This window comes from Ixodes scapularis, unplaced genomic scaffold (genome assembly GCF_016920785.2).
Source record: "Ixodes scapularis isolate PalLabHiFi unplaced genomic scaffold, ASM1692078v2 PGA_scaffold10__122_contigs__length_95168666, whole genome shotgun sequence".
Taxonomy (NCBI): Eukaryota; Metazoa; Arthropoda; class Arachnida; order Ixodida; family Ixodidae; genus Ixodes; species Ixodes scapularis.
The window spans coordinates 9,990,933-10,015,475 of NW_024609836.1; the positions used below are offsets into that span (position 1 = coordinate 9,990,933).

Here is a 24,543-nt window from a genome sequence, read left to right on the forward strand (position 1 = left end):
AAAATCTGAAAAAGTATCAATGTCCCAGTTAGCCGGACAGTGCTTGGGTACACAATAATCACATATGACGGCTGGTGTGAGTGTGCCACATCTACTTGTTTTAAATCTTGTACAAATGTCTATGTGGCGACTCTACCAACCGCCAATGAAACAAAGTTGCGGGGTTAGGCACTCCAGTCTGTTGTACCACCAACATATGTGGTAAAATTATGACAAGTGTTACTGTCACATCTGGATTAAGGTTGCCGCACGTTGCACTCAGTTCTCCCACACATATATGTACCCTGATCCAGGGTGACGTCAAAAATGTCATGCACTGCAGCCCTCATGCATCACTTGGAGAGATAGAGGACGGAGAGAATCATGTCACGGAGGACGTACGTGCACGAGTATGGTGTCTAGTCACAATCCTTTGCTTCAATGCTCTGAGCAGCTCTCTGGAGCTGTAGCCCTTGCAGTTTGCTAAGTTATGCTGAAATTTACAAGTTCACTCCTGCCCAACAATAGCCCTCTGTGAGCTGCCATTTTTCTCACTGCGCATGCTCGGAACACGTCCCGAGCATTAACTTTATGCAGGACAATATTGTACCTCGGGCTGCCATCCACAGCCAGTCAGTGACCTGGGTTTTTAAGTTTGCTGATAATCGTTGTAAAGGCTTATGCGTTAAAGGGATACCTCAACGAAATTAAAAATATACCCGTCGTGTTCAAAAATAGGTTGAATATGATCCACTGTATCCCTAAATGACAATCGCACGTTTGTATTTTGAACCTGGTGGCTATAGTTTTCGTTACAAACGGCCCACCCTGACAAGCGCTCGGAGAACAGCCAGCGGAGAGCATGTGACACCCAACGCAATCGTGACGTAGTTCGTCTCGGGACGAGCAAAGCTGCGACGAGGCTGACGTCGAGAGGATGGCCTAGTCGTTCCAGCCACCAAAGCGGCTGCTTTTGTACGAATTTTGAGTGAAGGGTTAATCTTTTATAATCTTGTAGGGGGACAATAGCAACTTCTGGGACATACAAAAAGGATTCTTTGGAAGAGGAGAGTTCCTCCTTCCCCTCTTCTATAGTGGTAGCCGGAGGCGAGACAGTTACCGTCACTAGCTGTCAAGGTTCTTAGACTGGCATTACAAACGAGGCGTTAGCGACATCCACCTGGTGCTCTTTGCCAATCGCTTAATTCGTTTTAAAATTCCTTTTCGTGACTTTTTTAACAAGATATTGTTGTGTTCGATGTGATACTGCTCCTTCGAACACATATAGACCAAAAAATGAAACCCGAAATTTTGTTGTAGTATCCCTTTAACCTCAAACAATTTCCTGGTCATGCGTGTCACTACAGCAGCTGCACGGGAAGGGTGACGACGCCGCCACCCTCGTCATCTGGCAGCAGTACAGTTGAAGACGACGCAGCACAGAGAACACTGGCCTCTCCTGTTGTGCAGCACAACCAGCGCTGGACCCGTGAGGCTGCACAGCAGTACCAGAGAAGGGCCGAGCGACAGCAGGATCTGGAGCATGAGAATATACTCCTTGAGAGAAAGTACACAAATGGGGCCATACAGGCTGCAAACGCAACCCTCGCTGCAGCAGATGCTGCACGGAGTTTCTATGCTATAGGGGAGGAAGTGCTCAGGGAGCAAAGAGAACTCATTAGACTTGAAACCACCCGAGCACAGCTGCAAATTGAACTGATAAAAAGACAATTAGGACAAGATTAACTCATGTAATGAGCTACTTGCATTGTTTGTCGCTGTGTTGTATACATATTTTGCGTTTTTTCTGACCTACATACTTGGTTGCACGATTATAACGCTCACATTTTTTTTGCCAAAATGGGTGCCTAAAATTAGATGCACTTACAATTGAAACCAAAACTCAAAAGAAAAACGCAAGGCAGCTAGCCCAATCGCCTTTGTGACCGTTTGTTTACATTAGATATTTTGGTATCCGTATCGCGCGTTCTTTCGCCTTTATGTCATCACACTGACGGGAAACGATAACCACGGAGCGACACTGCGTAGCCTCGCAATCCCAGCGACCCAATGAGCTCGCGAAGTGTTGTATGAAAAAAAAAAAGTGAAGGCCGTTTACAACTCTGTAACGCCGAATTAGAGCGCAGCTCTTGAGGAGGAGTAGGGAAGGGTACTGAGGGGGAGGGGGGTCACGTGACCTCGGCGGGGGGGGGTCACGTGACCCCCAGGTCACATGACCCCGCAGAGAAATTTTTCCGCTAGGTTTAGCGGACAAATTTTTCCGCTAGATTTAGCGGGGAATTTTTTCCGCTAGATTTAGCGGGGAAATTTTTTCACTAGATTTAGCGGAGAAATTTTTCCGCTAGATTTAGCAGAGAAATTTACCCATCATGCACCGGCGGTTACGACGGCGGCGACGGCGACGCCGCTCAAGCCGGAAACGAGCGCCTAAGAGCTGCACTTATGGGTGTTCAAAGTGCATTACTTTACCTGCGCGGTAGAATCGGCAGCAATTAAATTTTTCGATATCTGGGAGCTAAAATTGCCTGCATGTAAGTATCGGGGCCACGTTAGAATCGTGCAAACATGGTATGTTTGACACTTCATTTATTTTATGCATGCTATCTACAAGGGAAGCTTGCACACAATCTTTTCCATGTCGTTGACTATCCCTACACTAGACCAGCGTGGTTGTTCTGATCGCAATATTTTACGCTGTGGTTAAGTAAGCAACAGAATATCATACTGGCAGTATGGCACCCAGGCTTTCGACGCCCCAAAGGTGGCACATAATTTACATGGATACCTAAAATAAAAATATGGGTTAAGCTCAAAGGCAGATGTATAATTCCTTCTTTCCTATATCCCTTCACATGTTTCCCTTTCATAACGCGGCTCCCCGTCACAGCTCAAGAGAGGAGGTCGCCAAGACGATTAGCCTCCCGGCAGAAGACCAAGGTCGAGTTTCTGTGTTTTAAGAAAATGTTCGAGTAATCGATGAGTGGACCACAGACACTTTCTGACTTGCATCTGCAAATATTCCTTCTGCTTTTAAGATAAAGGTTTTTTCTGCCTGGATATGCTCCTGCGACCTATGGACTGTGTGCTGCTTATGTACGAAAAAGTTCATACTAAGAATATCCCGAAACTCAGGAACAGAAAAAGGGATCAAACACAACACTACATCATTTTGTTGCGTGTGTCACCTTTTGGGGCCCCGGGTCTTCAACTCTTATTACTTTGAATCGTCACCACTTACCTTGTTCTTTAAGTATTTATTTATTTATTTATTTATTTATTTTATTTAAAGAGTACCTTCATCGCCTCGAGGGCATTATTGTAGGAGGGGTGGGAAATAACACACATACATAAAAACACAAAGTGATCACTTGTCCGCACAGAATAGATATACAACCGAGAAAAAAATACACTGTTATCCAACACAACAGTTTTTTGGAGCTGAAATCTACTTGCTGCTTGTACGTAGGCTCGCGATAATTCGAACTCGGATATTTCGTACTTCCAGTTAATTCAAACAGGTTTAAAAATTTTGGTTGTCCCGCTAAGCTTTTTTATGTATTTATAAGCCACTTAATTCGAATGGCGTTTTCGCTTAATTCATAGTTTTTTGCTCTCGCGGCCCTGTTGAGTGCGCTTCTTTCCGAGCACCGGTGCACCGCAGAGAAGCAATACCTGCGGAGCTTGCTTTTGCGAGTGTTGCTTCTCCGCAGTGCACCAGTGCTCGGAAAGAAGCGCAGTCAACGGGGCCGCGAGAACAAAAAACTATGAATTAGCGAAAACGGCACACATGAACGGAAAACGGCGTTCAAATTATGTGCTTCAAGACTAGCAATGATGAGCAAGACGACAACGAGGACGAGGCACAGCTCACTGGCATCATGATTTCTGGCCTTGAAACACGTAATGTGAACGCCGTGCAGGCGAACTATATTAGTCTTGACGACGATGTGTGTGTTTGTCATGATGACTCATTAGAGGACATAATACGGAAAGTAATGCCAGCACAGTGCAGCAGTGAGAGTGAAGATGACGATGAAGAAATGGATGGCCCACTACGAACTGTCACAGCCGCAGAGGCCTTTGAGCACATCGCTCAGCTCCGGAAGTTTCTGTCTGCAAAGGAAAAGTCCCGTAAAGAGCTACTTGCGTTGGCTGGCATTGAAAATTTTGTTTTGAGATCTCATGTGCTGACTAAACAGTCCACAATTGACGACTTTTTTGCCGGATGAATAAACTTAGTCACGGTTCTTTCACAAATGTGTTATGCCTGTACTTGCTTATAGTTATGCATTAACTATAAGCAAGCTACTGTGCTATGTAGAGGAAACTGGCCAAAATCTGCTTTGTATATATCGCTATCCAAGTAACAAATCATAATGTTCTCTAGTATCATATATATCCAACTAAAATATGTGACTTTCTGGAGTTTGAATTAATGAGAGTGTAGTATGTACAATAAAGCTCCTCTCTGGACAATGCCCTACTAAAAATAAATGTTTTGCAAATGATGTTATCATGCCAGCCAGGATGAAGAAAATATGAACTAACCCTAGGAGGTTTGTGAAAAATAAGAGAAAAGCTTTGCAGGTTGGAAAAACCTGTGAAAGGTGTTATGACTCAACACTCAGAAGCGTACACTATGTAAATCCTATGAGCTAGTAACCATGAGTATACAGTGAAAAATGAACATTCTATGGGGTAGTATATATAATTTGTACTGATAGCTTTGAAATTGGTATCAAATGAACATTGTTTCACTATACTCTCCTATTCATGCTTCTGTACCCATTAAATAGTATCGGTTTGTAGATATTGAATGGGAAAATAACTGTCTTCTTCAGTTGCCTCATTATAAACTGTGCACACATAGTCTGTTATAGGGCTGACTTCAGCACTTCCCATAAAGCATCCGTCGGTGTGGGAAATGTATTACAAAAAATAATGACAGTATAAAAAGAGAGCTCCAGAGAGTGCGAAGAAGTGCACAAATTTGAAGAAGCATCCCTCGTGTCATTAGTTAGAAGTTTGAAAAGTGCATTGTTATGAACTCCGGAAATCAAATTCAAAATCTATTAGTTTAAGAGAGCCCGTGTGTGCCTATGCTTGTAGCTCTGCGAGAGTGCAGGAGTTGATGGGGAGGAGACCAAAGCAGTAACAAGCAGTTGAGCTGCAGCGTGCGATTGCAGGAGTGTTGGACATTGCACTGCACTCCCGTTTGACCAATAGCTTCGGCAGGGATTTTTTTCGAGCACACTCTTTCCAACGAGCTAATTATAAGTGCCTCAAATGACACATTTCGAGCTTTGTAACAATAATGCGGGAAGTAAGAAAATTTTTTTTCATTACTTATTTCGTCGCTCATGCTGCAATTTACACATACTGCTATGGAAGCAACAGGTATAAGGGGATGTCCATCAATCATTCTTTACATTTCTATCATCCAAATTTCGAAACTCTATGTGGGATATCTGCAAGCACTACCCGAATTGATCTGTGCAAGAGTGATATATGCATTGCTGGAATGTCATTGTCATGTTGATAACACACTTTCAGCATTGTCACATGTGTCACACTCCTTTATGGGTTATTTTGGGTAGAACTTATGATAATCTTACATCCAGTTAGATCATACAAAAAAAGCTTAAAATAAAATTAATCAATATCTCAAAGCTGTTGGCTTCTTGCTAACTGTGCAGCACGGTTGAGCCCCTAACTGTTGCAGTTTCCAAAAATACAATTGATGTTTAAGTAGCAAAACAATAAATATTATTTCAAGCAATTATTTGATCTAGTTAGACAACTGTCTGACATAATTTTCTTATAATTATCTGCAAAGCCTGATAAACAAAAGGCGAAAGCAATAGCCACGATCATAACAAAGCATCTTGCATTAGAAATGGACAGCCAGAAGATACCTATCCAGACACTTACACTTAGCCGAAGAAATGGTTGACAATAAAGTCTCGGGCCTCGTTGCTCTCAGCACGGTTGGCTGCTACGGGCTCAACGGGAACCTCAGCGGGGATGGCGGCCACGGGTGTCCTGCAGGGGTACCTCTTGGCCAGGTTGTGGAGGGCACTGCACGCGACAATGATGTCGCAGCACCGTTCTGGAGCCATTCGGAGCTCAGCGTGAAGGCAATGGAACCTCCGCTTGAGTTGGCCGATTGTCCTGTACAGAGCGCATGGATCAAAACCACATGTTATTCCTTCCCAGAAACCCAATAGCAAAATCGGACAACAGCGTGGAACGCAAATACTCAAGAGGATGACACGCAACAAGGACAAATTTACAGCTGAATTCGAATCGCAAATTGGCTGCCGTGCCCGATATCACACCTCCTAATTTTTCCAGCCCAAGCTCCAGCCCATTGCTCCAGGATATCGAAAGCTGGGCATTATGCATACCATTTTATTTTCCTTCCGAATTATTTTTACACTGCGTTCACATCCGGGGTCACCTGAGGTTAGCCTGTGCAATGTATTTTATAGAAAGCAACAAGCAAAGTGCAGCTTTATTCAAGCGCTATCCTCAAAGGGTTTCGTGGATATGCTTCCAACCAAACACCTGCATATGCACAGGCCAATATGTTAGAATTGTTTGCTACCTGATTGCTGCCAACGCTGTAAGAATTAACTTGTAACCAAGCTTTATACTGCAACAAATACAGTACCATCAAAATTTCATTCTACATGTTACTTGTGAGACAGAGTGAAAAGAGAAAGAGAGCCAGACTCTTGTCTTGTTGAGCCTTTTCCCTTCCACTCTCCAGGAATAGATGTTCGTGGTAGCGCAACCCATCTACTTTTGTCATTGATCAATAAGAATCCGTCTTGTAAGTCTGGGAGATGTAAAACGTAAAGCACTTGATATAACGCCTTATCCAAGTACTCCTACCCTTTGATTGTGCCGCTAGTGTTCCTATTAGTTAGTGGTCCACGCACCGCCATTTCTGACTCAAGTGGAAGCTCCTGGACGCATGCAGCCAAAGTTTTGGTAGAGGGTCTTATGGCGCTTTCACAACGGAATCCCAAGCAAGATTTGCCTGAACATTTGAGATTGCAGCGACTCATCATCAGTCGTGAATGACGTGTAAGATGGTGTCTAGAGACTATTTGTGGAAACTTGTTATTGCATGCTCAACTTCAACATTGTCCAAAATGATGCCTTGGCACTACTCTTAAATCCATCGATGAGAGCAGAATAGGTCATGCTAGGCATGTACTCTTGGCCAATCGGTCAAGACGGTCAGCAACACACAATTGTTTGCGACTTACACCGATGTGCCGCTATTTTTGGATCACACGCATCTTAGCACGCACGAGCTTAGCTGTACTTGTGCACTCAATATGAGTACATACATATCTAGCACGTTTAGTTAGTTTTCATTAAACAGCCCGAAACTGACATTTCAAAAAGTAGACATATGAAAGTGCCAAGGCACAGTGTTACTTCCACTGCTGTGTCTAGGAAAAAAATTCCATTGTCATTAATGCTTCTTTTTGTCCAATTAACAAAATATCAACTTCTGTCCGGGTCTTGCGTAGCACTGGCACCTGAGGTGAGTTTAGTGCTTTTCCCCATTATTGCCAGTCCTGGGGACCTAAGACATAACTGAGTTTCTGCATTTTCAGTCTCAAGCGATAAAACCCAATAAAGTGTGGTGAGGTAAGTTTCGAAAGTTTGATTTTAAACCTAAATGGTCAGTACTTTAGACCATTACAGGTGCATGTGACCGAGTAAACAGAGTATAGAAGCATGTGACCGAGTAGTCAACTATCTTATCTCCGTGCTTTCAAACTATTCTGTTGGAAGCACACTTTAGGAAGTATTTGGGTTTGTCATCGATGCAATTTGCGTTCCTTTGTCCATCAAGTTTGCTGTGGTCGTCTAGAGGGCGGATTTGGAGCGTTTTCATTGTTTGTCAAGCCATTTGGTCTTACTTTTGTTCTGGGAGGAATGGAATGTCATTCTGTTCCCATTGTAGGGAGCATAAGAAAAAAACCAAAGCTGTTTAAACAGCCTCTCTCAAGGTGCTATCTGGTTAGAGGAAAGCAGCTTTAATAGTCCTCCACATGTGAAGAACAAAGAAGCTTGCCAAGAATTACGTTTGCAAATTTTGCGATTAAGAATTTGTCGTCACAGCACATGTATAACCAAGGTTACGTTTGCCATGTCCGCAAGTGTTGCCGCTTGACGAATAACTCAGATATGAACCTAATCTACTGCATTCTCGACAAACCTGCTTGAAAAAAAACGTAACTGGTCAATAGATATCGACCGGAAAAAGGCAGTAAGCTTTCGACTAAAAATATTCATCGATAAAAACTGAAAATTTCATACTCACAATAACAACTGAAAAAAGTATGCCGATTCCAGAAAAATAAAAACTGAAACCGCAGAACCCTAGGCAGCTATTATAAGTTGTATTGATTCGTAATCTCAGGATACTACTTTCATCTTGCTTACATAAAACCACGGTATCTTATGCTTCGTTAGATTAATATAAAAATTTGTATGAATATTTTTATGCCATAAAGAATAGCAACAGACGTAAGGAGCATGCACGTGTTGCACATATTACGTCAAGACAGCTAGTCGTCTCGAAATGTCTTGCATGAATATCTCTGTGCCCTTCACAATATATGGCCTAGATTTACCGTTCAACAATGCTTCTTGTCGTCGTGTGTGCCGTATTGTATGCGACCTCGGCTGCTGATGACGGCGACAGGAATGGCGTCATCAGCCAAGGTTGACAGGAGTAGCCGCTGTCACCAAGCAGCAGGCCGTCGTACTCTCCACTGGCCAGCTTGACTGCCAAGGTGCTCTCCGTGAAGATCCGAGAGTCGTGGGTGCTTCCAGGCCACCTTGCAACCACGTTGCGAATCCGAGAAGAGGCGTCAACGACCACCTGTACGTTGATGGAATGGTATCCATGGCGGTTGACGTACGCCTCCTCGTGCACATGGGGTGCCTGGATCCGGACATGGGTACCGTCAACAGCACCCACGACCAAAGGAAAGCCGGCCATGTCGTAGAACTTGTGCTGCAAGGCTGCCCCCTCCGCAGCGTCAGGCCATCTGCGTCGTTGATCCCCTCAGCAATTAAACCACATATAGTAAACTTACAGCTACAATGCTTATGAATACCTTTTTAATGAGGAATGCTAAGGACTTTGGCTGTGCCCTTCAAGTTTGTGGTAGCAGTAAAGTGCCTCAGTAGCACCTGTTCAATAGTGAAGTTTGCATGTTTTCATAGGATCCCTTTTTATTTTTGTTCAGTTACCAAGACCTATAAAGTGACTGTGATTCGGTGCAAGTCCTTACCAAAAGTGCAAACGGGTCGCTTTCTGAGGTTTCTCAGAAAAATGGCGTGCCCGGGCCCTTTCCAATCGGGCAAGTAGGACGCTTACGGCCGTAATCATTTTTTTTTTCTATTGAAAAGGGGGGGGGGGGGGGGGGGGGGGAGGAGGGAGGGCTAGTTACCAGTAGGTAGAATATTACTGCCATAAAAAGGCAACCTACAAAACATCCCTATCACCAGCAATTCAGATATATTTTTAGTGTATTTACTTTACTTCAATACGGCTGGCAAACTACAATTAAAAGGAAAAAAAAAAGGACCCTTACCGTATGAAGTCTTGTGCTCGACGAGCCAGCGCTACGGTGACTTGCCTCACAGCCCGTGAAGCACTTGACACATGCACGCGGATGTAGTCGCCTGCAGTGATCAGAAAGTTCCCAGTTGCGTAGAACTGCAAGGCGATGATCACTTGCTGCTCCGCAGAGAGGGCGCGGCTACGACGTGTACGGCGCTCCAAGTCCGGACGCAGTGTGTCGGCGAGAAACATTATGCCCGCTCTTCCAAATCGGAACCGTTGCTGCAGCCCATCCTCGTCGAAATCCTCAAAGGGGTTCAGGCGGTCCCGCAGCACACGCTGTCGCCTCATCATTGCCGCTGCGTACTGCGCGTCCGTGCGGTCTCTTCTGTGTCGGCGATTCCTTGCGTTGGACATTCTGCCCGGTAGCAAAGTCGGAAATCGGTCCGCAAATCTTATCAGTCAGTCCGTGGCCGGTCGGAGGGTTTGTCGGTGGGTCGGTCGGTCGAAGGGCAGAATACAGACAGGAAAACTCAGATGATAACCGAAAACGAGAAACGCGCGTTGCGTGCAACGAGGCGAAACTGGTTGTATAAACAAACGCCGTGCACGCGACACGGCACCGGCGACTAGAGAAAACTTCGGCGCGCACTTTATTGGATGAAATTTGGTGACGTCACAACCAATAGGAGCACGGAAACAGACGCGGTCTCCTCAGTCTCCTCAACGCCCGGAGAAACATCGGAAACATCGTTCCTGACGAACCGTCGTCGAACGAAAGGTGAGTGGTTTGAGTTTTCCTGTGATGTGATCTCTATGTGTGTTCGTTCCACGCGTCCGAGCTGTTTCTTCGTTTCAGATCTATTTGGCGCCGCTGCCTACATTGTTTGAGCCTGCGTTCACGATTAAAACAACCATCGCAGAAAGCTGAAAGCCCGCCGAAGAACGGCTGACTTGCGAGCTAAACCTAATTCAACAAAACTATTTGATCCGACAGAATAATGTGCTTGATCTTACATTTCATGTCGACAAAGAACTGCGCTGCCTGTCTTCGTCCCTACATGTTTTATTCTTTCGTGTTTTTCAAGTCTTTACCAACCCGCGTCCAATCGAATGCCCCGATCACAACAAATAGTTGGTCGTGCTCCGATGGCCCTTATCATCAGCCGGTAAGGCAGTTACGTTTTTCGTTTCTATATTTTGACCCAAGTAACGTCATATTCTCAAACTGTGAAATTCTATCACCACCTCTAGTGTTACATTCTGGTGCACCGTGCACTTGCAGCTTCCTGCACCCCTGCGAGGTTTCCTGCGATCGTACCTTGTATATGATGGATTTCTCGCCGCACGCGAGTGCTCGAAGGCGTGCTATACACTCTGTAACATAGGTTGTGTGCAGAAAAGGCACAGGCCCGAGCACAAAAGCGCCCTTTTTGCACGAGCAGCCGTGCAAAAAGAACATTCTGCGGAGCTACGCCCTCGCACCCGTGCCTCTGCTGCACACAACTTATTAATAACCGAGCCGTTCTCGTTTTTGTTTTGCATATTACTGTGAAAGAAGTGTCATTGTTGTTTTCTTCTCAAACAAAACTCACACGCTAGACAAAAGCAAACAGATAGGAGTCTGCACATTCACACCCTTTTCTCCCTTGTGCGACAGGTTATAGCTGGTCGCGATTCAACACCGTTTCTTTTGAAGCTGATGGGCACCACAAGGCGTGAAAGAGGTGACTTGCAGCTTTGCCAAGGCAGCAGCAGGACACTACAAGCCTTCGCATTAACTGGCTAGCCAGTGCCGCTCTGTTCTGAACAGCACTGCGTGCCATGCAGAGGGTTTGTGCAAGCTCGCTGGGTGGCGACGCTAGCCACGGTAAGTGCATCCTATGCAGCTTTCTTTTAGGGATATATATGGCTTGCAGGCCATGTCGTGCCTGTGCCACCCGAGGGACAGCAGTGCCAGTGGCAAGGCTGTGCTGATGGTAATCACCACTGCACTGTGTTTTCATTCAATAACTACTGAAAAGGAACCAAGTACTTCCGAGAGGTTCTCGGTTGTGCTTTGATGAACTTCAGCTCGCTTATGAACAGGTGGATGGCACAGCTGGCCTTTCCTAATGGACTTGATTTCTGTGTTAACAATGCAACGAGACTTCTTTTTAGTTTGGGGCGTTGTTTCTGCTGCGGATGACTAGCGTTGCAGTAGAGAAATATGCAAAATAGTGTAATGCTGGCATTAGTTACCTAAATTAATGGCGGGAATGACTGACCTACATTTCCACCGACTGCATTTCTCAGAGGAATAGCCTGGACTAGGTAGCTCGCTGCACTATGTCCTTCCTCCTTAGCCTGTACAACTCGGCATCTTTTCCTGATTGTCTTATATGGCTGCTTCTGTGTTTGCCTAGGCACTCGGTTGAAATAGTGAAAGCTGTCTGCATTGCACATAACTGCCATGAAAGCCAGTGTGGACGTAGCTGGGGTAGCCCCCAATATGGCTTCTCTAGCTCGACACAAGTAATGTTCCTACCACTGTCGTGTATGATGCCAATCCAAGATTGAAATATACTTGTGCTTTTCATTGCTGTGACGTCACGCAGGCACATAGCCAGGATTTTGTTTTTGGGGGCGGGGGGCGGCAGCGGCGGGGCGGGCCGGGCCGGGCTCCATGAACCCCCTCTAGTTACGTGCTTGTGTCACAGGATGACGGGCTCACGGTTCGAGCGGCTGTGTAGAAATGAACTATGCCGAGCATTTGTTTCGTGCTGCTGGGTGGGATTTGGGGCGACCTTCCAAAGCGTTCTTTTCACACCATGAAACTGTTTGTGATCAGTTGTGAACAAAGTCTACAGCCCTAAGAGTGAACCTTTGCCTCCCCATGACGTCTCAATTTCAATGTTGCCAGTAGAGCTTTTCACTTTGAAAAACACAATGATGACCAAAATTGTAAATTCTGTGACTTTGCGAAAAAAAGCTATTTCGGCAAGATATTTCGGTTACTATTTCAGCGATGTTTGTTGATGTGTTTAGCAAGTTTTTAGGCAAATCGGGGACAATGAAGAAAATGCCGGAGTTCCCCTTTAAAACATAGAATGCACATAGTACACAATGGAGAAATTGCTTGCCAATCATTCTCTTAGGAGTGCGAGTCGAGCCCCTTCGAGGCAGTTTGCTGCTGCAGCGTGCACTTTAATCTGCCCGAGAAGAGAAAACGAGATGAATGACGAGTAGGATATCTTTGTTCCAAGGCTTCTTGAGACAGGAAAGGCTAGGGAACCAGTATTGTTGCTTCTTACTACCCGGTACGAGACTCAAACCCGACATGCAAGGAAGTCGAAAGGCCTCTTCATGTGCCCTTTTCTGCTTCCTTGTGCTTTGAGTTTTAGCTGTGTCTACAATTCACGCTCGCCTGCATGCCTACTCTTTTGGTCTCTTTTTTGTTCACTGTGTTACTGAAGTTTTCTGTCCTTGCTGTCCCAGAATAGCATTGTGGATGCACAGAAATACAAGGTGCTCGACGCCTGCGGCTCTTTAATATTGCTTTTCCCGGTACCACGGCATGAGGGAGGTGGCCTCTCTCCCTTCCAAGCAGCTGCGATATACTAGAAGCACTGGGTTACAACTGCAGCTAGCCCATGGGTACCGTTCTGCGTCCTGCACTGCATGTAGTTCTGAGAGCCATGTGAAAAGGCAGGTGTGACCTTTTTAGGCACTGTCACTTTGTTTTGTGCATTTTCTGCCGCTTTTTCGGGGCAACTTCTTTTTAAGATTCAAGTATTAGAAAACGGACTCAAGTGAGAGAGGGGGTTTTCTGAGAAGACTGGCTTCTTTGCTAAACCATTGGGACTGGTATTATATCTATAGAGTTCATGTACACCTTACATCATGTACTTTTTCTTTAGTTTTATTTTACTCGGTACTTATACCGTATTTATTCGAATATAAGGCTAGGTTTTTTTCCAAAATCCGTAGTTTTAAAGTCATACCCCGCCTTATATTCGAAGCTCAGTATAGCAATATGGCAATTTTTTTTTCTTTTTATTGGGTCCTTCAACTGGCCCCTCGCCTTATAATCGTGACCGCCTTATATTCGAATAAATACGGTACTTCGATGTTACACGACAGCCACTAAAAATGAGGAAAAAACAAAAAAAAAAAAAATGTTGACTTGTCGGTTTTCTTATTTTGTTTTTTTGCAATATGTTGGAAGAGTAAATGATGTGGTCGGTCATACATGTTATTTTTCCTACACGCACGTCCAGCTTATGTTTACATAAAGCCCCAATTGCCCCTTAGCAACGGAAATAATCTGTGCGACAGACTAGGCGGCAGCATTGTGGACGGAAACTGGCCTGATTATATCTGCCATGTTTAGAAACTACATTTGATGTCAGGTTATGAATTCATTAGCAAATTGTCCCCAAAAGAATCTACATCACTCTGCCAGTCAATCGCTGCCGTCAGTTGTCGTGACGTCACGTCCAGCAAAGAAACTACAAACTAGTATTCTTCTTTTTTTTTTTAATGGCAGGCCTCTGCTGTTGATGCCACATAGCACGTCAACACTCAAGCAATTCTTCCGCTCTTGACCTCTCCGGTTTCACCTTGCGAAGTCGTGACGGTGTCTGCTTTTGTTTGCGGCATTTCCCATGTGTCGACGTGAGAAGGCAGCGGTTGTATCGCCAAGGAAGTAGCAATCAATCTGTGGATTTGCTCCAGCGGCACAGTGTTACAAACAGGACTCTTTCACCAAAGGCAAAGTCTAACGACTCACCCTACAGTTGCCAGCATCGTGCAGCCGTGAATGCGTAACTTGTCCGAACGCTTTTATGCTTTCGTCTGTGTACAGTGACAAAATGACTCGCTGAATGCGAAATGCCGTACAGCAAACTACAGTAGAGTCTCATTAATTCAAACTCCAGGAAGTCACAGATTTTAGTTTGAATTATCAGAAATTCATCTAAATATGATACTAGATGGCATTATGATTTGTTACATGGATAGCTACTCAGACAAAGCAGATTTTTGCCAGTTTCCTCTACATAGGCCTAATTATAAGTACAGGCATAACACATTAGTGAAAGAACTGTGACATTAAGTTTATTCATCCGGCAAAAAATTTGTCGATTGTGGACTGTTTAGTCAGCACATACGATCTCAAAATAAAATTTTCAATACCAGCCAATGCAAGTAGCTCTTTACGGGACTCTTCCTTTGCAAACAGAAAGTTCCGGAGCTGAGCGATGTGCTCAAAGCTATGGCTGTGACAGTTGGTAGTGGGTCATCCCTTTCTTCATCGTCATCTTCACTCTCACTGCTGCACTCTGCTGGCATTACTTCCTGTACTATGTCCTCTAATGAGTCATCACGACAAACACACACATCATCGTCGAAACTAGCATATTCCGCCTGCTCGGCGTTCACATTATGTGCTTCAAGGCCAGAAATCATGATGCCAGTGAGCTGGTCCTCATCCTCGATGTCGTCTTGGTCATCATTGTTAGTCTTGAAGCACATAATGTGAGTGCTGTTTTCTGCTAATGTGTGCCCGCTTGAGCTCCGTTGAGTGTGCTTCTTTATGAGCACCGGTGCACTGCGGAGAAACAACACTCATGAAAGCACGCTCCGCAGGTATTGCTTCTCTGCAGTGCACCGGTGCTCGGAGAGAAGCATACTCATCAGGGCCGCGAGTACAAAAGTATGGATTAAAGGAGTCATGGAACGCTTTTCCAACTTTTTCCTGTTTAGCTTTCCTCTTCAACTCATAAATCGCGCATTCTACCAAACAGTTCAAGAAGATGGAAACGGGGCAGTCCCCTCTTGCTCGGACTCTCGTTTGAGTACCGGGACACAGCCATTGTCCCCCCAGAAGATTAGCCCGTCGCTCAAAATTCAGACAAAAGTTGCTTTCCCCACCTCAATTACCCCGAAGCTGACAGTGCTGCGGAAGCTACGTGCTCGTTGGGCCAGCCACACTTGCCACGTGATCACGCTCTCTCGCGCATACCCACGCGCAGAGAATGAGGTCAGGTGATGAAAGGGAGGCGGCTGATTGTCCGGCAAGCACAAAGCTTCCACCACAATGTCAGCTTAGGGGTGAAGGGATTAAGTGAGACGGGAAGGAAGCGCCGAAAGACAGGGACAAAAGAAGTAGGTAACGACGACACGTGGCGCACGTGTCGTCGTTACCTACTTCTCTTGTCCCTGTCTTTCGGCGCTTCCTTCCAGTCATGAACAACCAACTAGCCCAACTTCACATTCGGGTTAAGTGAGGTCCGGTGCCGTGTGACGTGCGTTTGGACCTGGTGACGCGCTGGGGGGGGGCTTTGCAACGCGCTACGGGGACCGCGGATGTATCACAGTGAAAAGGCAGAGAGCTTACGAAGGGAAGGAGTTACGAAATAGTTCCTTGTGTTTTCGAATTTTCGTACCGAAAGTCAGGCTTTTGACTTTCTACCTTTTTTCTTTTGGCCCACTGAACAATGTGTTATTAGTAAAATCCCAATATAAATTGATTTATTCCAGCCAAAATTTGTTTCATGGGCCCTTTAAGCGAAAACGCCGTTTGAATTAAGTGTCTTATAAATACATTAAAAACATAGCGGGACAACCAAAATTTTCAAGTCTGTTTGAATTAACCTGAAGTACGAAATATCAGTTTGAATTATCACAAACCTATTGTATCAATTACTTTCTGCAGCAACCTTGCGCTTAAAATAGCAATAAAGTGATTTTTAGGCTCATGACGTCATCATTCAATTTCGCTCCGAGAAGTAAAAACAAACAAAACGTGAGAATGATGTAGTCGTGCCTCTGACATAGTGGCTCATTGTCGGCTACTCGAACTCCGTGGCATTGACTGCGCTAATGATTGCGCCTCTCGCCGCATGCTAGAGTTGGCAGATTTCGGCCACTTGGCTCACTTGTAGGTTTGCTGGCCAGTTTAATAAATATATAGACGGAATTAGATTGTAATATTTGACATGGGGTCTTCCTATATGATACTGAAGAGGGCTACATAGTTTTCTAAATATCGAAAATGAAGCAGAGTTGCCCTTTAACACACGCACTAATACACATTACTCAGAAACCTTCACAGAACCCCCAACGATCGACGATTTGGAAGAATACGAAACTACACCGACAACACCTTACACTTAAAACGAATAACCTAGTCTGTGAAATACATGTCCGCTACTTGGACAAAAAGTTCCGCCTCGTATGGACGCCTGGCCACCAAGGTGTGGAGGGTAATGAGACAGCCCATCGTCTCACCCTCGAAAACTCCCCGGGTCCCGTCTCGTCATGGCCAGCTATCTACTCGGTAGGCGCAACAAGGAACGCTCGCAGAGCCCTGCGGAAGTCGAGGTTAAAAGAACAATGTGAAGAGCGGACCTTTTACCCTCACCCTCCAAAGACCATGTCTAGGCAACAATCCTCCCTTGTCAGGCATGCCCAGACCAACTCTCTTCCATCGCACTACATCTTCCACCACATCTAAAAACGACCCGACTCCCCCACCTGCCCAAAATGCGGAGAATACCCTTCCATCCCTCATACCTACTGGTCTCGTAACCCACCCACCCTTCCCCCAACCCTCTCGCACATCATTTCTTGGGAGGAATGGCTGGCTCTACCCATAGGCACCGACATACCCAACGCACTAGAAGCACTAATTAATCACTCCAGTCCCCTTGCGGAATCCATCCGCGAGACGTGCGCCGGACGGACCGTCCGGACCAGGACGTAGGCCCTTAAACAAAGTAAAGTTTTGCTTGCGGTGCAAAATAAGTGGATTCGGTGACGCTTCAGTTACGACGAATAATGTATTCAAATAAGCTCACCTGTCGCGATGCCTTTACGCTGTTACAGATACAGTACGCCGCCAATGACAAACGACTTGGCGGATGGGCAGGATGGCTGCAACGGCTGCTGGCAGTAGCTGCCGGGACACGTGGGCAGTCGCAAAGGTGCAACGAGAAAGCGTGTGATCTGTACCGAGGGTTCCCGAAATTCCCTGCCGTCGTGGCGCTGTACGTTTTGCAAGGGGTCTATTCTTCCGCTCTTGGCCTCTCCGGTTTTACCTTGCAAAGTCGTGACAGTGTCTGCTTTATTTTTTTGCGGTATTTCCCGTGTGTCGACGTGTGCGGTATTTCCCGTGTGCCGAAATATTTTTGAAACTGACGTTCGCTCAAGTGAGAGTTTACTGTATACTCGACTACTGTGCGTTGCCCCAGAGCCGTAAATGTAGAGAGCTTGGCCATTCGTTGGGAAGTATAGGAGACAAATGAGGAGGCGCCATTGGCCGAAAGCGGACTGGGCGTGTTCCAGGGCGTCTTCAGAAATTTGAATGTGACCAACCAGAAGCCGGAAATAATACCCTGGCGGTGGTCGCGAGAAACAAACCTTATAACTGCATTGGAGTAACTCTCAATGGCTGAAAATATGGTACACGTGATGTCTCAATCACGTTAATCCAAAAAGATGGTGGAAGAGTGCGACTAGCGGAGCGATCGACATAATCCTTACGCCGAGCACCCAGGGCCGGGAATCTGCCGTCCGAACGGTCACACTCTGTCCGCGCAAAACAGAGTTGCGCGGCGCATTCGTTTCTTACATCTTTCTGCATGATCATGATCAAAACAACACGTGCACCCTATTTTCAACCACGGAGAGTTACTACCACTTCACTCTTACACGCTTATTAAAACCATATACGAACATAGACTTTTGATCAAAACTGTTTGCCGCTACCACCGCTAGGGGATTCTTTTCGGCTTCTGGTCGGTCAAGAGAGCATGCCAAGCCCTCTTTCCGACTCTGCCGCACGCCCCGACTCTGCCAGCGCCTCCCATTGACCAAACTCTCTACATATACGGCTCTGCGTTGCCCTACATGTTTGGATAACGTACTGTTTCTGTTCACCTGGTAGGCACTTTCATTCTCTACATACACCGTAGGTTGAAAATGCCCTGAATTATAGATCAAGCCTTGCAAGATGGAACTTCTCTTTAGGCCCAGTGCCTGGATCAAGTCTTGTCCCCCATCCCCTCAGGTCTTTCTGTCATATAAATTGTTGGTATTTCTTAAGACAATGCGCATCGCCTGCCGACCACATCTTACAGTCGAATCTTGTTAGTTTGAACCCGAGGGGGACCAAAACATTGTACGAGTTTAAATTACCGGAAGTTTCCTTTCTAGAAACATATAGGATGGGACCTGCATGTTAGCTTGAATTATTTGCGAGTTTGAATTAAGAGGGCTTGAACTAATGAGATTCCACTGTACAAAAAGTGTGGTTAATCCAAGGTTCAGATTACTCTGAAATATGTCGGGTGATTACTGAAAGGTTAAGATACAAAAATTTTGGTAGAAAGGAAATGAATCTCCTCAGTTTTTAATTTTTCTCGCCACTTTAACTGCTAGGCACGCTATGTCTGAAGGTTTTCAGAAGATCATGGCATCGATCTCCGCCCATTTACACCTGGAAAGAAATGCTACTGGCAATAAGGGCTACAAAGTTTTCTTTGTGTTTGAAGTTATGTACACTAGTGTGTATCACTTGTTTCTCTTGTGCTACCTTTGCGCAAGCTTGCCCGGCGAGTGAGGAAGAGCTAAACTCAACTGTACGTGGTGTGCTATCTTTTACACAAACTCGATATTCCTATAGACCTTTTCATCTTGGCAGTTACCTGACTGGTGGACACGGGGCATTGACACACATGGTGCCATAGAATGGCTTTAGTTTGGTTGGTTTTTGGTTTCAGCGGGCTCGTGGCTGTGTTATGTGCGATAAGAGACAAACCCGCCAATCGAAGTCTTGTCTTCTAGTGTATAATTTGTGAAATAAAATTAAATCGTGCAAGAGAATTGGCCTCCAGCAAGCTTGGCTCGGTCAAATACCAGGTACCCCTTCATGGATTTGTGTAGACAGATGTTATTTGTTTGAACATGTACTAGTGATTCAAAACTATCAATAAATTGACTATCAATACTATTGATAGTTTTGCACCACTAGAGCGAACACAGATGCCACACCGCCGCTCACCTCCCTTCCTTCTCTCCGCCCAAACTCCCGTCTTCATCATCACTGAAAGTTGAACCAAGTTGGGATGGTAAGTGCTTGGGCTAGTTGGTGTCCCATTTGAAAAAGATAAAGCGAGAAAAAGAAGAGAGCGACGCAAACTACTAGTGTCGCAAGACTATCGATAGTAAACCGCTGACAGTACTATCGATAGGTTTACGATAGTCGACTATCGATAGTACTATCCATAGCTTTTCGACAGTCGACTATTGATAGTAGTGTCTAGTTTTTCGATAGTCGACTATCGATAGTTTTTTTGCTATCGTGTCAGATTTCTGGCTACTTTCGCTACTATTGATAGTTTTGCATCACTAACAGGTACACTCTTTCAGCGGCGTCGAGGGTAAATCTGGCATCGACATTGCTGCACCCGAGCGATTTCCATGATGATGGTCTCTTTTCAGCGTCGTGCATCATGTGCCTCGGGCACTTTTGCCAGGCACTCAAGTTTTTTTCGACACGTTTTTCACCCCAAGAGGCAACCCTGTGTGTCTAAATAAATTATTTGTAGTTTATTTAAATTCATAAATAGATCAAACAAATGTTTCTACTACAACCGTGATTCCCCCATATAATCAGAAGTAACTTTTGGATTCGTTATGAAGGCAGAGCACGATGCTCTCAAGAAACAGCGACTACTTGCATTGTCTATATTTGCAGTCTTCTTTAAGATCGTAAATGTGTAAATATACCTTGTGCTTCTTATTGCACGACTAACATTTAAGCAAATTTCCAGTGTCATAAATAATTGGCCTCTCGACCCTTGTCCGACTTGGGGACCTCTCCATACTCTATGTGCGCCAGTGCTAACGCTGATTCCTTTCCCCGACGGTGCATATATACAATAATGTGCAGAAGTTGCACGCATAATGATGGCATGCAGTTAGGTAGTAAATATAAGTATCAGACAACACTTCACAAAGCAAGACAAATTAAAAAGTTGGGGCTCCTATTCACACGGTAAAGACAGTTAGTTCGCCAGCGAAGCTGTGGTATCGCCTGCAACGATTGTCCACTGCACTATACCAAAACGTTTTTTGTAAAGACCCTTTTCTTTGCAAATGCCACCAGGCGGTGCTCCAGTTTGACGTCCCAGCAAACTTCCGATTCACAGAAAGAATGAACAAAACCCACCTTGACATAGCTGCCTGAAATGTCAATGAAATGTTTAACCACCAGTTCTTCAGGTGAACGCCAAAAAAAGAACAACGAAGAAATGGGAGATGCTGTAACCGACTTATTTTTTGCGGGCTCAATATTTCGCAATTCACGTTAAAGCTAAAGTTTTGGAATAATTCGCGGGTTCTAATTTTCGCGATGCGGTGGAATCTCAATATAGATTCCAATGTATTTACGTTTTACCAGAATCGTTCGCGTGACCTATTTTTTACGAAATGTAGGCGGTTTGCAAAATTTAAGTCCTTTACAGTATGTTAATAAGTTTCAAATATTTTGTAAACAAACTTTCCTCCTCCAAGACATTAAATTGTACAGCCGAATGCTCTCATTAAATCTTCAACCTTGTTGTCCGTGTAGCATTTATCCTTTCTAGCATGGGTGACATAAGCAAGCTCGACAGACTTGCAAAGACTGTGCGATCAGAAGTCGCTTGGGACGCAAGCAGCAATTCATGTTCGTAAACAGCGAAAGGGGCTATGTGAAAGACTGTATGGTGCCGTTACCACGGCAACTTATGAAACCACAATTTTTACCGAGAGACGCATGCGGGGAGCACTATGTGTTTCGCATTGTGCACGCCTAATTTATCATGTGGTTCCGACACTTGTGGTTTTCTTATTTGAAAACTACAAGTGTCAAAACTACACGATAGAAGACAAGGAGCGCACAATGCTTTTCTGTCCACTACTGTTCATTTGACAGACACAAAAGAAAACTTACCAACGAGTCAGATACAGCTTCGCTGTAAAATTGCGGTAAAACTCAACGAAAAAACAAATGCAACGTGTTCGCGAAGGGGAGGGAAGAGCGACGATTTGAAGCCACCTTATGGCGGCTATGTGACATGATTTCAAGATGGCAGCACCCATGTGACGGGGTGAAAAAAATATAAAATTTTAGAAATAAATTGAAGGGATGCCATAAAACCACTTGCAGGGGGGATTGAATAGCTTGGGAGCCCAAGCTACTGTTGCATTGGTAGGAGACTACATTTGGAAGATGGAGTGGCGGTAGCTGGCTTCAATCGCTGCGTTGGCATGTGCATCTGTTGACATTTGGTGACCATAGCAAGCAGTATTTATTGTCCAGGAGGAGACTGGTGTGGCGACATCAGGTGCATGCTTGTGCTCTTTTGCAGTGCTTTTCAATAAGGCCGCAGGACATGAACATAGAGTAGAGTTCTCAATAAGGACAATGTGGATGGCTGATATTTTCCAGCACCTAATATTTTGACAAGCCTTGCATGAAAAACATTTTTTTTTTTTTCTTACCTGGAACATGGTGTTGAAGTATCAAACTGCCTCTGATGCTGTGAATGAAAAAAGATGCCACCAGAACATCTCTGTGCTAATAGTCGCCGACAAGATGAGAAACGCAGGGCATCTCTTAGCGCCCAGCCTCCAGCAAGCACTTGTCGCCTTTTCTCATGCTCTGTCTGCGTGTGCGTTCTGGAGGCTCGCAAGATGCCAAAGCATTGCCGAATGTAGGCGGCTCCTCCCTGCAATTCTTGTTGTCCTACATTTAGTCCTCCAAGTCAGTACAAAAACATACAAGTCTATTCAACACCCGAACACGATTTGGGCGATATGTTAGATATAGTCCCTAACGGAATGAGAACGTCTGGGCATGTCTTACAAATGCTTGAAGCATTGCCAAAAGTAGGAAGCTTCTCCCCACCGTCCTCATCTTGCGAGTTGCTAGAGTTATTAAACCATTTTAAATGTGACAATGCTACACCATACAATAACGGTTTTTACAAAACCAATTTCTGGTTGATCTTGTCAAAAGCTTGCGATAAATCGAAATAAATATAGACTTGCTTCCAAGAAAGAAATGGCACCGTGCATTCAAGTGTGCAGAAACTAATTTCTAAATCTGGGGATATGCATGCTTCAGTGATGGGGCAAACAAAATCAATGCTGTTCTTAACAATAAAAGAAGATAAATCTGGACCCAAAAACAGCCTAGCTTTAATTTCTTTATTGCTTTCAACATTTCGGTGTCAACTTCCTTGATTGCTGAAATGTTAGTCAATATTACTGAAGAAAAAGATGTGCTTTTATTGACCAACGTGTGAACGCTGTAAAAACATTTTTAGCAAACAGCAGATCTCCAACAATATCTGGACCCGCTTGGCAATGGTAGCAATGTGTGTACATATGTTCTTAGATCTAGGTCAGTTGACAAGCTTCGGAAAACGCCCGACGCCTTTTTGCGGCGCACCCGCTTAATGGCACCTGCTACACGATCGGCCCGTCATATGGACAGATCCGGTGAAACGTTGAATGCACGTTACCTGCGGCGGAAAGTGACTTTATTACAATAACACAATACGTTACAATAAACATAAGGTCTTCACAATACTTAATGCAAAAAGAGCGTCATTCAAAAAATGTTCTCTGTTGACCATGGAGGCATTGACGCTGTGGTGCTAGGAATGTTATCTACCTATACCTGCTTGCGTGCCAGCAACAGAGAACTGTTTTCGAACGCTGCTTTTCTGTGGAGCTTGTCAACTGATAGATCTAAGAATGTTGGCATGTAGGGCCTGAGTGGAGGCACCTATTTTCTCAAGCACCAGTTTAGAAACCCCCATTTTATTGAATCCTTTCAAAAAGACAAACATTTAAAGGGATACTTCAACGAAATTTGAAATATTCCCGTTGTGTTCAAAAATAGGTTGAATATGATCCACAATATCCGTAAATGACAATCGCACGTTTGTATTTTGATCCTGGTGGCTGTATTTTTCGTTATAAACGGCCCACTCTGGCAAGCGCTCGGAGAAGGCCCAGCTTAGAGCACGTGACATCCAACGCAATCGCGACGTAGGTCGTCTCAAGACGAGCAAAGCTACGGCGAGGCTGACGTCGAGAGGATGGCCTAGTTGTTCCAGCCACCGAAGCGGCTGCTTTTGTACGAATTTTGAGTGACGGGTTAATCTTCTATAATCTTCTAGGGGGACAATAGCGACTTCTGCGACACACAAAAGGGATTCTCGGGAAGAGGGGAGTTCCTCCTTCCCCCCTTCTCTCGTCGTGGCCAGAGACGAGACAACCTCCGTCACTAGCTGTTAAGGTTCCTAGACGAGCATCACAAACGAGGCTTTAGCGACATCCACCAGGTGCTCTTTGCTAATCGTTTAATTCGTTCTAAAATTCCTTTTTGAGACTTTTTTAACAAGATATTGGTATGTTCCATGTGATACTGCTCTTTTGAACACATATAGACCAAAAAATGAGCGCCGAAATTTCGTTGTAGTATCCCTTTAAGAGAAAATGGCAACAAACTTGCTTTTCGCAAATTCAGGAAAACGCAATTCACCGAGCTCGACTGCTTGCTCTGCCTTGGCCGACGGTAAAGCCGAGCCAGTCAGCGAATCGCTCGCTTGGGCGGCCAGCACATTCAGAGTATGATAGACATGTTTTGTGCATGTCACAACCCTGCCGTTTTTGCAATTACATTCTGCCTGGTTTACAGCCTAAGAGAGAAGAGCGAGTGCTCTAAGCATAGGCAAACACGCCTCAGTGAATCGCGCTAGCATTTAGGGGCTTCCAGATTTGCTTATGCCAATTGAATAGATTCACTAAATGGTAATCCTTTTTCAATAACTGATGTTGCTGTAAACTGAGCTTCGATAAAATGGTCCCGTTCTCGAAAACATGCTTCTATGGAATTGTGTTCG

General features: G+C 44.9%; 1 protein-coding gene across 1 annotated transcript; it reads right to left on the bottom strand.

Annotated features, from left to right (window-relative positions):
* Nucleotides 1–1,240: 1,240 nt before the first annotated feature.
* On the bottom strand, nucleotides 1,241–10,211 carry LOC121833764 (putative nuclease HARBI1). Its single transcript, XM_042287365.1, has 4 exons — nucleotides 9,630–10,211; nucleotides 8,661–9,080; nucleotides 5,932–6,171; nucleotides 1,241–1,515 (listed from the first exon to the last, which is right to left on the bottom strand). Exons 1-3 carry the CDS (start codon nucleotides 10,013–10,015, stop codon nucleotides 5,934–5,936), a joined length of 1,044 nt encoding a protein of 347 aa, XP_042143299.1. The 5' UTR covers nucleotides 10,016–10,211; the 3' UTR covers nucleotides 1,241–1,515; nucleotides 5,932–5,933.
* Nucleotides 10,212–24,543: the final 14,332 nt, after the last annotated feature.